Below are 18,631 nucleotides of genomic sequence, written 5' to 3' on the forward strand. Positions count from 1 at the left end.
CTAAGATTCTGACCTTAACTCTGTTTTCAGTTTCTACTAAATTTCTGGGCTAACATTGCTTCCTTGGTGTTAACAATACTTTTTATATAAATGACTTCCATATCTACCCTTGGGTCCCATAGTTCTAAAGTTGTGCTATCAAGTTCTCATTTAAATATCAGCAGGTCAAAATAAAATCCATTGCTTCTCTGTTACCAACCCATTCATTTCCTTTACACTGCTGGCAACAACATCTACTGAGCCATCCATAGAGAAACTTCAACAGCGTTGCCCAAAGGTACAAGCTAGTTCTCTCGGGAATATTGACTCTCGAAATGTATATTAGTACCACTCTAGGTGAAGTCCCTCAGAAGCTCTTACCCATCTCAATTGTAACTTCTGATATTACCAAACATGCTTACTTCTTTAAGTGTGCTCTCTATTTTATAACTGCGTATTTTTAGTGGAATTGTTTATGTATCTGGTTGTTCTAACCAACCAGTGGTATTCTTACAGATTTGTACCATTTACTCTTGTGTCTGCAGCTTTTTCATAGCAGTTGTACTAAATCAGCGTTCAATAACTTTTCTTGCACTTTATGAATTATTTACCTGACTACTATAGTCTTCGATTTTTTAATTGATTTTCTAATTGCTGCTAGAGTTGTTTTTTTAATTAAACTAATTTTTAACCCAAATGTCTTTGACACTCCTTATTTACAGAATTAATCTCTAAACCATATCATGGCAGTCGAGGTCCTAAACAATCTAGCCTCATCTTTTTCTTTAAATTTTTTCCTTAAGTGCTGTCACTGTCCTTAATGTGTATTGTTCTTAGGCTACATGCGTTCCCTGCATGTTGTTTCCTTCCTGTTACTTTTTTTTTTCCCTTTAGAATTAATTCCTTCTACAAACATTTGTTAATTACCTACTCTCTGCAGGTACTGTACTAGGCTGTGTTTGAAATATTAAGATGGATAAAACTTGCATAGCACTCTTTTGTAGGCTTCTCTTATATTCTCCATTTGTGAAAAATCCCAACTTTCAAAACCAAAGTGAAATAGTAATTTATCTGTGAAGTCTCCTCAGATCATCCCAGTAAAGATTAATCATCCTTTGCCTCCAAAGCACTTCTTTTAAAATTAAAGTATAGTCAGTTGACGATGTTGTGTTATTTTCTGGTGTACAGCATAGTGATTCAGTATTACATGTGTGAATTCCTTTTCATGTTCTTTTTCATTATAAGCTATTATAAGGTATTGAATATAGTTCCCTGTGCTATACAGTAGGACCTTGCTGTTTATCTATCTTATATATATAATAGTTAGTATCTGCAAATCCCAAAGCACTTTTAATATCAGAATTACAACATTTATCACAGATCTCTTGTTTCTTTGTCTATGCATGTATCTCCTTTATTGGGTTGAATTTCTTAAGGTCAGGGATTATGTCTTACCATCGTATGCCCTCTTTTTCTTGTCCCACTGCACAATACAGTGACTTTAAAATAATTGATGCTTACTAAATGGGAAGTTGGTTCAAAGCCAAGGTAGAGACTGAAAAGGACTATTCAGAGAGTTAAGTAGAAGATCAGGAGAGTTGTAGTACCAAAGCCAAGCAATAAGGACAGGGTAATAGCTTCTAAGCTCTAGAACAAGAGGTTCTTGGTTATGTTAAAAAGAATAAGTCCCATAAAGTAGCAAGGGCAGGCATCAGAGGACATCAGATTGAGAAATAAATAGAGTCCTTCTCCTGAAGTTTTTTTTTTTTTTTTTCTAGCTGATGTTTTTATAGAAAGTGGCTGGGAGACAAATTGAAGATTTACTGTCTAAATAAAAATCTAGAAGCCTTCATGTATTGTGTTGATTTAGGAAGATCTGTATCTTCTGTAAAATAGATGAGTAGGTTCTAGGCTTGACATTTTAAGAAAATTTAGAAATCTAACTATTTTCATCCCATTAGAAGACTGCCATAAATCTGGATAGAGGTCACAGGAGTTCCTTCAGTCAAAATTAGTGATATTTTGTATAAAGGATGGCAGAAATTACTTTAACCTAGAAATTCTTCCTAATGGTTTTCCTGATAATCCGTGCTTCTTTCTACTTCTTGTCTTTGTTTGAATAGTAAGGCGTTAATCATATGCATATGCTTCCATAAAATGAACGAATTTTGAAACATATCCCTGAGTAATAGTTCACATTAGTTTGATTTTTGGCATACTATCTTTGATTGTTTGTAAGACACATTGAACTTTTCTGCAATCAGAATGGCTTTTATATTTGACGGTGTGTCATAGTTTTAATTGACATTTTTTTCTTTCTTGGTGTTAACATAAAATATGATGGAATTGTAATCTGTAGCACCTTAGACTTGATAAAATATGACAATATAGTAGAGAACATTAAAGTTTAGAGACTATCTGCCAGTATTTTAGTTGTACTGTAACTAATGTTGAGCTGGTCTTTTTTGGCAATAGTTGCCAAATGGGTAGCAAGATTCTACCTCCTTCTCTGTGCTATGACAATGTGTTATGCGTAAATTTTATCTTAAAATAATGATAGGCCCTTAAGTGGAGGTGGAAGTGGGAAAGGGGAAGAAGGACTCTGTATGGAACCTCTTTTACTTTACCTAAATTATAATTTGGTGTGTGAGGAACAAATCTCGGTTAAACTGTAATTCTTATAAATTTGTAGAAGTAATGCATGTAAAGGTATACTTAATGCCTGATCTTCCAGTCAATGATACATTGATTGATTTGATCATTCCTTTAATCAAAGATATGTATTGAGTACATACTCTTATGTACTCAGCACTGCCAACAATCTTTTATTGTTCTTGGCAAGTTTCTTAATACAATGAAATAGTACAACAAAGGTCAGCAGTCAATTCATAGTGCCTGAGGCCAGCTCCTTCCTTCCCAAACATTGTTGAACTGAGAGATGAGACAGGCAGTTTGTTAAAGAGCTGGCCTAAATGGAGAACTGGAAGCTTAACCACAGTGAGCACCCAGTAGATCCTTGTTAACTGTTGAATGAAATATCTTTTAGGTGATATAATAGGAAATGGATGGACTTACAGTTTTAAATGATTATATGAAGAAAGATTGGTGTCATAGTTAATTATTGTTGAAATAGAAAGAATATACATTGAGAACTCTTAGGGAAATAATGGGACCTTCTCTGTCCGTTTTGGATATTACTAAGAGAAATTGAAAACTTAGAACCTCACAGTTTCTCACTACAGAAAACACTGATTTAAACTTTGAAAACATGTCTAGAGATACCATGATGAGTCAGAAGTTGTAGACTTTCTAAGTTCCTACAGATCGGTTTTCACACATCAGCATTCCTTTCTTTGAAATCAAATGTAAATCAAATAATTAAGTAGAAATATTACATCTATGCTTGTGTTCATTTATTTTAATAATGTCTCAGTACCTCCTCGTTGAAAGAGTGAAGCAACAATACACTGAGGAGGAGATGGAACCTGATGATGCATTCTTTTTTCCTCTGGTAACTGAAGGTTAAATGGGTAGCAAGCAGAATGCCTTAAACAAGATTGGTATATTGATTAAAACGCTGATTTAACAGCCTGCAGTCTCCCCTTGGAAACCTGGAAAAGATAAGCCAGCTGCTGTCTAAGAGTGCTCAGTGTCCACTGAGAGTACAGTATCTATCATCACAATATGGTGATGAGAGATGTTTTATGTTTGTGTTAATTTCCCCCACTAAATCAGTAATTATTACAATCCTGTCCCTGCTGTTTACCCTGCAGCTGTTTTTCCATTTGTCGAGAGAGCGGGTGTTCTCTGAGGACCGCACACGTTTCTATGGTGCAGAAATTGTCTCTGCCTTGGACTATCTACATTCCGGAAAGATTGTGTACCGTGATCTCAAGGTAAAACAGAAAAGTAATCAGAATTTGTTTTTGCAGAGACTACGGGGACAATCACAAAGTAATTACAAAGTTACACAGTTTGGAGAAAAGCAGATTTAGTTGGGAAAAAACCCCACTCTGTTAAAGAATGTAGTTCACTGTATTTGACAGCAAATTTCATTCACCGAAAAGTGTGTAGTTCCTTTATGTCCGAGTTTTTGACATACAAAATAAGTTCTGCTTGACTGCTCTGATCAAATAGGAGCTACTGGTAATAGTTTTGTTTTTCTGTAAGTCTTATGAGTAATGTTAAACGTCCGATTAAAAGTCAAGTAACTTTGCAAGTAACATTTTACTATAGATTTTATTATTATGTTTTAACATCCTATGAGGTATTATGAAAAATCTTTTATAATAAAGAAGATTATTTGGGGGAAAGAAAATATTTGATTTTGGTATTAACTTTTTAGTGGAGTTAAATACCTGAAGTATTTTAATATAACCTTTTATCGATTAGTTTACATTTTAAAAAGCACTGTATTTGTTTTTATCAGTTAAATAGTGACTTTATTTCTCTATACAGTTTCTTTCTGGGGAAACCCTCAGAATAGCTCAGAGTTTGGCAAGCTTTCTGTGAGGACAACTAGTAAATATTTTAGACTTTGCTGCCCTTTACAGCTTCTTTTGCAGCTCCTCAGCTTTGCCATTGTAGGATGAAAGCAGGCACAGGCAGTGTGTCAATGAGCGCATCTGGCTGTGTTCCAGCAAAACTTTAATTACAAAAACAGGCAGTAGGCAAGATTTCACCTACAGGCCATAGTTTGCTGACCCCTGGAGTAGAATGTAAAAGGTAGTAGTAATTCTCATGACATTGTTTTGAATTAGATTGGCCATATTAAGGAAATTTGTACCATGACACACTCTGAACAAATTGTAAATGTGACTGTTTTACTTTCTTAAAAAGTAAATCATATAGTAATCTTGACTTATTAAAGTTTGACACAGAATTGCTTTGTTTATCAAATACTACTTCATTTAAAATATAATTTGATTTGTAGAAATAGAAATTATGAGAGTCTTTCATGAAATTTATGAAATGAGGTTTATGTCTGCGTATTTCGGCATGTAACAGGAATCACAATTATCCCCTCACTCCCACTCATTTGTTTAAAACATCTGTGATTCTTAACTCATCTATTTAGGCAGTTGTCTGGATTATTTGAAGATGTTGCTGTCATGTACCTTTATATTATGAAGGACCCTAAGAAGTAACTGTCTCAAAAAGTATCATTTTACATGGTGACAATGAAATATAGTATGTATGTTTGTATAGCATGTTATTATTTATTAAAGGTTTTTATTTTATATAGTTTATATTTTTATTTTATGTTTATTTTATTTAACATATTATTGTTTATTAAGGAAGTTAACAAAATTCTGTTTTTAGGAAAAATGGACTATGGCCCTATAATCTAGATCAGGGATGATCAACTGTAAGTGCCAAAGTGGACCCAAGATGAATATAATCAACTGTATGATTATGTTTAGCCTGCAGCTTTTTATAGCCAGGAGTGGTAGAATTCAGCATCCATGTATCTGATGTCTGCATGGCCAAATAAGCCTATAATTTTTAAATGCCTTGAATCTAGATTTTTTTTTGAAAAGGATTTAATTATATGGTATGACAAAACTTACCAGTTTTATAGCATTTCCAAATTTGCTTAGAAGTAGTTAGCTTTTTTTCTGCCTAATTACGCTCAACTCACTCCCACTTTATATTGTTTGAATACTCTTTGTAGGGAGAAAGGAGGGATTTCCTGGATTTAAGGAAATGAGAGTAATTTTGAAGTACTCAGTAATATATCCAAAATGCTTAAAGCTGGAAGATAGACTTGTTAGTCTAAAGAAACAAAGAAAAGAATGCTCATTTGATTGCTAGCATTGATTAAGAAATGATATAATTGGGATGATCTTGGTCAGTATTCTCCATTAATCATTTGTCATTAGATGAACCAACATATCGATAAGTTGAAATTCATTTAACATGGGTTTTTGTTGCTCCATCCTTTCTAATGATGAAATTAGACCAAATTTATTAAAGCTGCAATATAAAGTACCTACTTTATATATGAGTATCAGTCATATAGTTACCATATGCATAGACCACTAACTTTACTAGGCATAATATTAAGTGGTCTCTGCTCTCTGTTTTTTTAATATAGCTTTAACTTAAAGGTCTAAGTATAGCATAGGATAGAATCCATGGAATATACACCAAGAAAAATGCATAATGTAAAAAGCCAGACATTCTAAATTTATACAAGTGTTATTTGTATCCATATTGCACAGGATTATGCATGATAGAATGAGATCTTTTAAGTAGGATCATAGAAATTCAGAGCTGATCCATAGTTTACAGGGGAGGCCATTGAAGCCTGTAAGCCTAGTAAGTGACTCAGAGTAATGGACTAAGTTGGTGACATAGTCAAGATTATTGGAAACCATGAATCCTAGCTCCAGGTATGTTTTCATTACACGATTCTGCCTTTCTAGAGTTAAAATGAACTTAGATGGGGTAGATGCCTTGGATTAACTCTAGGAGATCATTGTAAATCTAAAAGTGGAATAAAACTGCCAAAGATGAGAAAAAGAACATCTTAAATATATTTATATAAAATATATTCAAAAGAGCATTATCAAAAATTGAGGTTCCCACTTTGATTGATTCATCTCAGGTTTGTCTCTGTCATCTCCTTACTAATGACCCTGTGTTTATTCAAATACAAATCCATTTGAGATGCCTATGGTAGCTGCACCTCTCAAGTAAATCAGTGCCTATTTGCCACTCCCCCATTCATCACTGGAGGCAAAAAGCCTTATTTCATGTGCAAGTTGTTTTAAGACATTTTATCAGTTCATAGTTCCTAATAACTTGGTGTTCAGAGCAACAAATAAATTATTGCATCCTTTTTTGTACTTTAAAAAGTAAGTTTGCTTAATTTATTAATAGATCTCATGATATTAATTTTTTTTTTCTGGTAAGGACCCAAATTCCTTGTGATTAATTAGGAAAAACTGATGTTGCTTTATAATAGCCTAAATATTTGAAGAAATCTCTTCTAAGACTGTGTCAGTAGTGCAGATTTTGTTAAAAATTCCTTTTCCACTTAGCTCGTATTTTTGCACGTGTAACTTTTCTTTCCAACAAACATGGCCATCCAAGTACAGAATAGACTAAATAGGGACATTTGCAAAGGTACATATAATGATACTGTAATTCATTAAGAATTAATTTCTCCCAAGAGTTTATGACAGGGCAAGAGGCAGAAAATAATATATAAATTGCTTTTGTATTCTACTTGTGGAAAATTAATCTTGTTTTCTACCTAATCAGAGAGTTTAATGGTTAATTTAACCACTTACATTGTTAATGTGAGAAACTGCCAACAAGATTTAGATAATTTCTAAGACTCAGTGATGGATAGCACAAAGGAATGGTTTCAGAGAGTCTTTTACCACAGCCCTCCCAATCTGCATCAGCTCCCAAATAAACCCAACAGTCTAAATGAAAACAACATGCTTACTTTATATACTGAGTCTCAAGACACATCCCCCAACTCCTACTTCTAAACAGTCACTGTGGATTCCCTCTTTTATGAAAATTTTAAGCACTGCTACTAAGAACCCATTCCACTTCTAACATTAAATTGTACTATTGGGCTATGTTTCTTATGTGTAGTAAATTCTTAAATAGCTTGGCAACCTGGGTGGGGTCTCTGCTACTGTATATAGTGAACCTTTTCTAGGTAGGAAGGTTTAAAGTGAAGAAATATTTTCCTTTCAGTATTTTAACACACTCTCTTAATTCCACAGTCATGAAGTTCCTGCAGGTTAGCTTGTGTGACATTTTGGCAGTTTGATACTCATAAACCTCAATATGCAGTGTGCAGAGGAGGAATTTCCTACTATATTGTTGGGCCTGAGGCAGTCTTGTTACAGAACCCTGAGTTTGATACAACTGTGCTAAAATGGGGTTGTAAGAGTGAATGAAGGGACTTGTTTGTTTATATTGCTACAATAGTTGTCAGAGCCCTTAGGAACTGCTGTTTGCATTCCTTTGTTTAATCACAAAATGTCAGCCATCTAATTAAAATGCTACCTAAAAGATATGTGTGTGTGTGTGTGCCTATATTATAGATAGATCTTAGAATATATGTATGAATTTTATATTAGAAACTTAAAAAAACTGAAAGTTAAAAACTTTTAAACTTTCTAATAGCAACTTGGCTTGTTTAAGAGCAGGGCTTCCCAGGCTGTGTGCTTAAGCCGCAGCCTCTCTCAACCCACCAGGCGATTAGAGGAGCCTCTAGGCCAGTCAGTTCCAGTGACAAGCAGCCAGCCTACTGATCCTGGTGCACCCTACGCATTTCATTTTTTACTGTGCTGTGAAGCCTAAAGGGTTGGCAAGCAGTGTGTTAAAACCAGCTCAGATTTTAAGAGTTTAACTTTATTCTAGGTACCAGCAAGAGCAGAAAGGAGCATAGTGCTTTCTTGCTATTATTTCTGGTTCACAAAGTACAGAGGGAAAAAGATTTCAAAAGCTACCAAATCAAGACCCTCTGTCAGTAATGCCTGTTTACTTCAATTGGGTAAAAAGTGTTGCCTTTTTTTTAATGGAAACTCCATGAAGTATATGTCAAAGATTTTTGTCTCTTCAATGTGTGAGCTGTCAGATAACAAACAACCTTCTGATACAAATAGTAAGCATTAACTAGATTTTTAAAATGTAATCTTTTCTTTAAAAACCTACTGTTTGACTCATACATTGCTTTTGCCAATGGGTGCATCCATAAAGCATAAACATAATGCCCTGCTTTCAATCCTAGACACTAAGACTGACAGTGGAGATAAAACAGATGCATCTGAAGTTTTATAATAGAAAATACCTGAACAGTCAGTGGCCATATACATTTTTCATTTTGTGGCCAAAAAAAGGGAAGAAGGAAAGCATTAGATTTAGGAGAGAGACCAAAGAAAGATCATTTGTAAATATTTTTATTCCTCCTTTACACAGTAGAAGGGTTCCTAAAAGTGTTTGACTAAATCCCCTTTATGTTAGTGTCAAGTGCATTAAGGAAGTTATTTCCAGGTGTTTTTGATGTATCTAAGCCATCGATCTGCTTTGAGAACACTGTGCATCCTTCACATTTGTGAATTACAAAACTAATGGTTTTTATATTTTATGAAAACTTGGTTATGCATCTTCATAAAATTATTATTTTTTTAAAAGACTGGATACTTAATTACCTCTGATCTTTATACAAGATTAGATTTGGGAATATCATTTGTTTTATGGTGATGCATCTCTGACTATTATTCACACTTTTGATGGACAAGTTGTTTTTGTCATTCATGCTTAGCAAAATGACATATCAGGATGGTGAGAGAAGGAAGGTAATTAATGGAATAAGATGGATACTATTATAAAATAACTGGCTCAAAAATTGTGAAATATTTGTGTTCTGTTATTTATTCAAAAGAAATTGTTGTGTATTGAAAGTGTTTTTTAATGAAATTACCAAGTTGACAAAAGTGTCTTTTCCATTTCTGAACTTTGCTCTCTCCTTTAACATACAGTGTTGTCTAGAAGAGCACACAACATTTTGATATGTTACAAATCAGCCATTAAACTCTCCATGTTTAATAAATGATCAGTACATTTATTGGTTAAGTTCTACATTCAACATCTCATTTAATTCTAAAGACAATACATTGGGTTATTTTATAGAAGTTGAGGCATATAGATATTAAAAGCATGCCCAAAGCTATAGTGAGGAAGGGGTAAAGTTTGAATTTACATATAAGTTCTCTGACTTGATTCCATAATCTTATCCATGTTACTCTACTGCCTCCCATGCAGTATGCTACCTTTCCCCCATTATCATGACCTCTGCCCCATTTCTCACAGTCATCCCGTAGGTTGACCTTATTTCTGACTATATCATGATTTTTTAAGCTGATTTATAAAACAAGTAGAATGACCAACTGTCCTTGTTTGCCCAGAACTTCCCCAGTTACTGACCTTTTAAGTCCCGTATCCCAGGAAACCCCCTCAGTTCTGGGCAAATTGGGACTCTTGGTCACCTTCACACTATTTCTTTTTCCTTTTTTCTTTTTTTCTCTTTTTTTACATTTTTTTATTGAGTTAAAGTCATTTTACAATGTTGTGTCAAATTCCAGTGTAGAGCACAATTTTTCAGTTATACATGAACATACATATAGTCATTGTCACTTTTTTTTTTTTGCTGTGAGCTACCACAAGATCTTGTATACATTTCCCTGTGCTATACAGTATAATCTTCTTATTCCAACCCTATTCCTGCATCTCATTTCATTTCTCATCCCTCAACCCTTGGTATGTTAGAGATAAGATATGAGATTAGAGAATTAGGTACCAATCAAGATTTTTCAAATTTATGTACCTCTTGGTATAAAAAAACATTGTTTATGCATTTTGATACTTCTGTACCCATTCACTTCAAAATAGTCCTGTCAAAATGTGGAAAATTAGCACATTAGTGCATGCTGTCATGTTTCCATGAATATGTTGCAGTGCATATAAAATATATAAAGACAATTGGCATAATATGCACCAAACTGCACAATTTATTTGCTATTAGTATGTATTATTTGAAGTTTTTATAAGAACTTTTATGTGTGCTGTGCACCAGAGATAGACACATTGTAATTGATGGTACTTCAGTTAAAAAGAAAACTAATGTATTATAAAAGATCTTGCAACATTTTAAGAACTTAATTTGATTTTGTTTTTATATATTATAATGTATTTATGTATTAAAACAATAAGCATATTTTTTAAAATTAAGAACAGGGCATATATATTTTTATTCAACAAAACAGTGGACTCTCCAGTGTATACTACTTTTTCTCGTTACGGCAAGATAGGAGCAGGAGAAGAGGGTGTTGTTTGAAAGAGAAGGAAAAGAGGGAAAACATCAGAAGCATGAAGAAGAAAAAGGTTTCCAAAACAGAGAGGAAAAGAGAAATAGAGATTCTTTCTTGATGTTTCTGATTAGTTTCAGTATCCAGGACTCATTGCCATTTGTGCAAATTGGGTTTGATTTTTAGGTTCCAGTTAGTAAGAGAATCATGAGGAAGATGCATGGTATCTGAATTTTATAAAATAAAAGAACTTTTATGTTTGATAGCTTCAGCAGTATATTTAGGGTTCATTCCACTCTCTCAAGACAAGTCAAAGACAGACACACTTCTCTGAAGTCTGTGCAGTTCATGAAACATGTATTGAGCATTGAATTCAGTGGATAGCACATTTAAGTACTATACTTGAAGGCTTAATGTCTGTTCTGAGCTTTCCTTCACTGAGCACAGCTTGCTTAACTCTATTTACTTTCTGGTTTATAAGACATTGGATAATACGACAGAGCATAACATATTTTATATGATTGGCATCTGTTTATGTTCTTATATGGAATTCTGTTTTGAATTTGATACTGACTTCAGAGTTTGGGTAAGCACTTTCATAGATCACGTTAAGGAGTAGAATAACTGTCTACTCCCTAAATAAGTTAATTATCATTCATCCTGCTAATGTATTTTTTCACATGTGTTTTTTTGTGTATGCATTTCTTGTTTATTCCCTTAGGCTGTAGCTCCATGACTGGGCCCCATCTATATATAAGGCTATGAAAGATCACAATTCAGAGCTCATGTATTTCTGCATGGTGATAATTGTAACTTTGGATTCAAATGGGAAGAAAAAGATCAGTTATTGTTGCTCTTTTTAAGTACATTGGCTTTGCACAAACTCTTTACCCCCTTGCATTTCATAATTTTCACTTGAGGAAGATGATCTTGCTATTTGGTTACATCTTTAAGATTATCTTTGGTGTTTTTGTATTAATAGGCTCAAAGAGATTCCAACTTTATAATATCTGTGCTATATGTTTTTATCAACTGTTAAGTGTTTAACTTTGATATTCTTATGTTTAAAAGGGTTGGTGTTTCTTTATTACAAAGAACTGCAAAAGGGGATATTGCCTTACCTTACAAAATGAGATTTAGATTTGATTTACAACCACCACCAAAAAAAATTTTCTGTAAGTGAATGTTTTATAATAACAATAGACTCCTAAGAGAAATTGTTGAAATCCATCTGTATGTATCTAGAAGAAGATGGTTGTCTCTTTGGGATTGTTTAGATCACAATTTATTTAAAAAAAAAAAAAACAGAGAAAAATAGGATTGATGTTTGCTTTGGAAAGTTAATTAAGCTTTAGTTCTCAGAACTCACACAGTAATGGCTCTTACTCCCATTGGTTTAAAAATCAATAATTTTATTATCATAAAGTATCTGATAAAACATGTTTCTTCTTATACATCAATAAGAAGCTACAGTGTTTGTAAGTACTGAAAATTCTATTAATTCCAACTGTGCTCTCTTTCCAAAATATCTTATTCAGCATTCAGTTATTTTTCAAAGCAGTGTTTTCCTATTTTTGATGACTATAGAATAAATTATGTCATCTTTCTTACTACACAGTTGGAGAATTTGATGCTGGATAAAGATGGCCACATAAAAATTACAGATTTTGGACTTTGCAAAGAAGGGATCACAGATGCAGCCACCATGAAGACGTTCTGTGGCACACCAGAGTATCTGGCACCAGAGGTAGGCTATGGCTCCATAGGAAAAAAGTAACACTGATGTAATATTTTGCAAAGTAAACCATTTAGGCATTAAAAAAAATTGTAGTACCTACTACTTTGACCTTGATTTCAACATGAATCAAATCTGTTTTGCTCCCACTTGTTTAACATGGTATTATAGGGCAAGAATATATAGAAATTAAATTTTATTAACTTTATGAGCACAAAGTACTATACAGTAGAAGTCAATATTTATTTCTTGGCCATATGTGTTTTATTTCTTGGTTACACCTTTTTTGATTTATTTTTTAAAATAGAATAGTCGGAAGACTTCAGCAAGAATATTAACAGTTTTATAAACCACCTTGGGTTTTCCTTAGAAACAAAGAAACAGTGATAATTTGGATTTGTAGTATTGCAGGTTTTCATACTTAATTCCTTTGGGAAAGTTAATGAAATGACAGTAACTACATTTTGGAATTCATATCAGAGCAAGTGCCAACTGGTAACCTCCCCATGCTGAGGATTCTACAATAATTCATTAATTTGTTTTTTTAACAAATATATATTACTTGTCTACTATATACTGGGTATTTGTCTGGGTGCTGTGGTTGTAGGAACAAGACACAAAGGACCCTCTTCTCAGGAAACTCACTTCTGGTGGAGAGAGACAGAATAAAAATAAATAAATAACATAATGTCATGTAATGAATAAGTACCATGAAGGAAGAAAGCTAGATAAAGAGAGGTTGTGGTGTGGTGACTGTGTTAGGTAGTGTTCTCATTACTGTTGCTGCAAAACAGACCACTGCAAAACCGGACCATTTTATGTGATTGAGTGTTACTAAGTCAAGACAGCAGGGGAACAAGAACGCTGTTCCGTGGTACGTAGGGCACAGCAGAGGGTGACTCTGTGGCTAGAGACTGAAGTCTGGAAGCTCCTCCTTTCATGTGTCTCATGGTTGATGCTGACTGTCACCTGGTACCTTACAGGTTCCCAAAAGCTATAGCTTTTCCGTGTGGCCTGGCTTCCTCATTTCCTGGTTGCTTCAGGGTAGACAGATGTCTTTGGCTCTGGGTTCTTAAAGTGAATGTCTTAAGGAACACTTTGGAAACTGCTTCCATTCTTTTTTAACCTAGCAAACTATCAAGAAATGTTTTGTTAGTTTTTTGAAAATTTTTCTTATAGTATATCTTCTAAAATTTTATCATCACATACCATAAAATTCAACCTTTTAAAGTGCACTGAAGTGTTTTTAGTATGTACAAAGCTGTGCAACCATCACCACTTCTAATGCCAAAATATTCTCATCACTCCAACAGAGAAACCCCATACCTGTTAGCTCCCTCCGGTCTTCCCTCCTCCCAAGCAACTGCTAATCTGCTTTCTGTCTATAGATGTGCCTGTTCTGGACATTTCGTCTGAATGGAGTCATCACACAATATGTGCCCTATTGTGTCTGGCTTCTTTCACTTAGTATGTTTTCAAGATTAATCTATGCTTCGGCATGTTGTTGGTACTTCATTCCTTTTTATGGCCAAATAATATTCTATTGTATGAATAGAACACATTTTGTTTATCCATTCAGCAGTTGATGGATGTTTGGGTTGCTTCCAGTTTTTGGCTAATAATGCTGCTATGAATATTTGTGTATGCATCTCCTTTTATGGCCTAGTTTCAGAAATCACACATCATTTCTGTCTTATGCTTAGCGGTTAAGCAACTTTAAGACTACACAGGGGTAGTGATAGACCCCTTTGTGGAAAAAAAAAAAAAAAGATCCATTGTAAAAGATCCTGTGAGGTGGGAGATACTGTTGCAGCTATCTTTGGAAAATAAAATATTCTACAGATGAGATGTTCAAGGAGAGTTTGACCAGAGAGCTGAATGCTAAAGAGGCAGCTGTTGCAAAGATAAAGGGGAATAACTTTCCAGGCAGAGAGCAGCTAGTATAAAAACCATGAGGCAGAAACAAGTTCAGTTCTTCTGTCAAACTCCAGCAAGGTTAGTGTGGCTGGAACCAAATAGAGAGGCGTTAATCTTTGATGAATGAAGATTAGTAGTTACTGGACAAGTTTTGTGTGCCTCATGCTATATAAGTACGTTGCATATTTGGAATAAACTTCTGTAATAGCAAACCTGATTTTTTAAAGGTGAGAGAATTGAGGATCAGAATTTTTTAATGTGATCTGTACACAGCTAGGAGGTGGTAGAGATAGAATCAAGATTCAACTAGATGCATCTTATAAAGCCCACTTTTACTTTTTTAACTGCATACATCATGGGACTAAAAAAGGTAACTTCAAGGCCACTTAGATGTAAATAATTGTTATTTTTTAAATAGATGCTTTGTAAATGCTTAACAGGACAAAATAATCAAAAGAATTAGGAAGTAGGAATACATTCAGAATGATACTAGCATTCCTTATACACACATTAACTCATGCCAGTTTGTTACAATAGTTCTTTTCAGTTAGGGATTAATTTACATTTCAAAAATGTTGAGTTATTGTAAACGAATGCTAGTAATTTGAAATATTAGTACTATTTTTCACAGTAAGTTTCCAAATATTATTTTATTGAGGGCTGCCAAAAATAACATTTTCTCTGTTATAAAATCTGGAATTTAAAATTTTCCATTTTTGTGGCTAAATTAGGTAAAATTTCAGAAACATTGTTTCTTGTTTATTTAAATACAAGATCACATTTTCTAGAGCAGGACGGTTTTTGTGAATGTCATGAAAAACAAATTCTTTGTTTCTCTGGGGTTCTGGTTGCCCTTGCTGTACGTTTGCCATGGATGAGGATATCCCGTATTTAGAATAACAAAATTAATTGTGTCACAATGAAGGGAAATTATTTCTGAAGAAGATAAATACACCTCATTTCAGTAGAGATGATCTCCTAAGAAACAAAGATACTGTTTTATATGCAGATGTTATCAACTAAAGAACAAAACCAAGAATTTAATGCAAGGAGAGTCCAGTTATTTCTAAATAGAAAGTTTACAATTCATAAGAAGTTATCCGTTTCTTTTTTCAGACAAGTAAGAAAACATATTTGTATACCTTTCTAAAAAATATTGCAGAAGTCTGGTCTTTAAAAGCTGTTGATACATACACCCATGGCTGATAGATGTTGATTCATAATTAAATTCTTGACGCCTTATTTTTATAGGAGAAAGTGATCATTGTGCTTACTGTTTGAGGACGACAAATCTTGAAACAACTAACTGGTCATGCAATTTTAATGTTTATATTTTAAGTACTTGTGTCAGACACTGTTACATCAGGGTAACTTTGTGTTTCCATTTCTTTTAAAAACAAGAAATTATGTCCTTTTTTCTGATCTCTGATATGGATCATTTCACTGAAGCTCCGTTCATTAAAGAAATACTTATTGAATATTTATTAGGTGTCATGCATTATGTTAGGTGCTGGGAATACAAAAATTGTTAAGAAATGGGTTTTGTCCTCAAGCAGCTTTCCGTATTTACTGATGTGATAGGATATGGAAAATAATCATTACTGTGCAAAAAAAAAAATTGCTTTTCTGGAGTTACGTACAGTAAGGTGAAAAGAAAAGGAGATGGGAGGGTCTGGTGGCAGCAGAGAGGGAACAAGCAAGAGGAGAGGACACTGGACACGTAGATCGGCATTGGAATGGAAAGGAGTTTAGACTTGACCTCATGCACAAGGGAGAACCACTTTTGAACTGAGAGCAGGGCAATGTGATCAGATATGCACGGTCAGAGTTAGAGAGGGACTGGGCAGGAGCTGGAACTAGCCCCTTGCCGTTAGTACTGATGCTGTCTTTCACTTTCCTTGAACCTTGAAGTTTCTGGTACTTGTCTTTATTATTGAGAGACTTTCCTCGATAGTTTATGAGTAGTAGCTGTTTTTCAGACCTGGAATACATTCCTGAGTACTGCTTCTCTTTTGAAGGGCTCATTGTCAAGGTTTTCCCTTCTCCTCTTATAGAAGACTTGGTTACACATAATGGAGAGATCTTACTGCAACTTATCATTCATCTAGCAGTGGCCACCCTTTACCTTGTAAACTGATTTAATCTGGTGGGAATGTTTTGCTGTTAAAGATAGATGAAGGGTATTTAAAAGATGCTTCAAAAGACTGTTAGGAATCAGTTCAGAACTGATAATTAACTGTCCTGTATATCAGGCTCATAGCTGATTTTTAAGTAAACTTAAGTTTCTCCTTCTGGCAAAGACCACCAAAAAAAGATAAGTTTTATAGTATAAAAATGTCATTTGTTGATAAAAGGATCTTTTTTTAAAGCATTTGTTCTCTCCTGTTGATGAATAATTATAGATCTTTATTATTAAAGGGGAAAAATCATGTCTTTATTTTTTAAGGGGTTGCAGAGATACAGTTCTAGCAGGCATGTAAACTATACATTTAGTGTGCACATCTCTGAAAGTGCATTTGGGTATGTGGTTTTAAAGTGTTTTTACTGTTTCTTATATTAGAAAGAAATAAACTTGACCTTCCATATATTATGGACTGTTAGATATTTTGAGGGTATTTTTTTGTTTTCATAATCTACTATGTTTTCACACCTAGAATTATAAAAGAAATTAGAAACCACATATAAAATCTTCCTGTTAAATTTTATTATTTGATTTGGCTCTCATTGAATCCAAAGCATTTTATGCAGTGCTAATTATTTAGAGTCTCAGCTTTGCTCTTGAGTTAGCAGTACCTGATCAACTTTCCAACTGTAAAACAGTTTGAAAATCAAATGTAGCTTACATGCAAGACCCAACAAAATTAAAAGTGTTAAGTACGTTTTGGCAGTTCACTTTTATTATGCCCAGTCCTCAAATGTACCAGCAGATAATCATCTGAATGTTAGTTATTTTTCACATGCTTATGTGATCACACAAAAAGTACATGCTAAAAAGAAGCAGATGGTGACAGATGGGGAAGGTTGAATAAGGTGGTTTTGGAAACCTAGAGAAATGCACTTCTGTAATAGTGTAAAAACAAAAATTATTTGATAATCAAGTTAGAACTAACAAAAAGATTGCAAAAGAATGACTTAATTGTTGGAAAATACGTAGTGTCTGGTTGTGGTTGATACTCAGAAAAATATGTATAATTTTATTTCACGTATGTAAAATATTTTTCTGTGGCTGAAAAATGCATTTTTTGATGTATTCCTAGTTTTCAGAACCTCATTTTTAGTAAACTCACTTGATATTATTTTATTCACTTTCGTTTGAAGTCGACAAGCTTTATTATCTTTTATAATATGTATTTTAACAGTATCTGAAATAGACCACCATTTTGATGCAAAGATTTTCTCAGTTACTGTGATGCTGTGTGGATAATAACTCAAATGGAAATTAAGTTTTGAATAAATGTAAGGCCAAACATATACGTTAACTTCTTTATAATGAGTTGAGAGAATCATATAAGTTAAGAATGAAGGTAGTTGCTAATGTGGAGTAGTGTAGGTGAGGGGAGTAGTTAAGAACCAAACTTGATTGAAGTATGCTGAATGGAATTTTGTGTATTTGTTTTAAATACAACAAAGAATAGATGTAAAAGACACTATTTATTGACTCTGTCAATATTGTCTTTAGGAGATCTTAAAAGAAATGAATGAGGCCAAAGTTGAATATGTTTGCATATTTAATCTGTAGATAAAAACAGCAGCACACATAGTTACACTTTGCTTAGCCCTTGGACAGAATTCTCCTGATTCTAACAGATTGTGAAACTAAATCTTCAAACTTAGAAGCTTTTTGTAAGAATAAGAAGTTGTTACAGTAGCCTTCCTAAAACTGTGTACATCTCTAATATTTTATTTAATTATTAATGACTCACGTAATATTGTTCTCTTGAGGTATTTTTGAAAACCTTCATCTTCCTGACAGTTCTAAAGAGTTCTCGCCGCCAATGTTAAGGGGAAAACTAAGTGAAGAAGCACAGTGATTAGTTCAGATAGAAGTCGTCTGCTTTACAGTTATTTCATTTAAGAACTTCTAACTGTGATGAGTTGGCTTACTATTTACACTGTTTCTGAGTAATGTTAAAAATCATCCCATTTTGTCCCCAAGTTGGGT

At 33.8% G+C, this 18,631-nt stretch overlaps 1 protein-coding gene across 7 annotated transcripts in view; it reads left to right on the plus strand.

Moving 5' to 3' along the window:
- AKT3 (AKT serine/threonine kinase 3) overlaps window positions 1–18,631 on the plus strand; it is a 207,801-nt gene that overhangs the window by 161,094 nt on the left and 28,076 nt on the right. For all 7 annotated transcript variants that reach the window (XM_074351770.1, XM_074351769.1, XM_045509444.2 and 4 more), the window contains 2 exons: window positions 3,753–3,875; window positions 12,436–12,564. In XM_074351770.1, coding sequence (XP_074207871.1) covers window positions 3,753–3,875; window positions 12,436–12,564 — 252 coding nt within the window. The remainder of the gene's footprint in view (window positions 1–3,752; window positions 3,876–12,435; window positions 12,565–18,631) is intronic.

Source organism: Camelus bactrianus, chromosome 23, assembly GCF_048773025.1.
Source record: "Camelus bactrianus isolate YW-2024 breed Bactrian camel chromosome 23, ASM4877302v1, whole genome shotgun sequence".
Lineage (NCBI taxonomy): Eukaryota > Metazoa > Chordata > Mammalia > Artiodactyla > Camelidae > Camelus > Camelus bactrianus.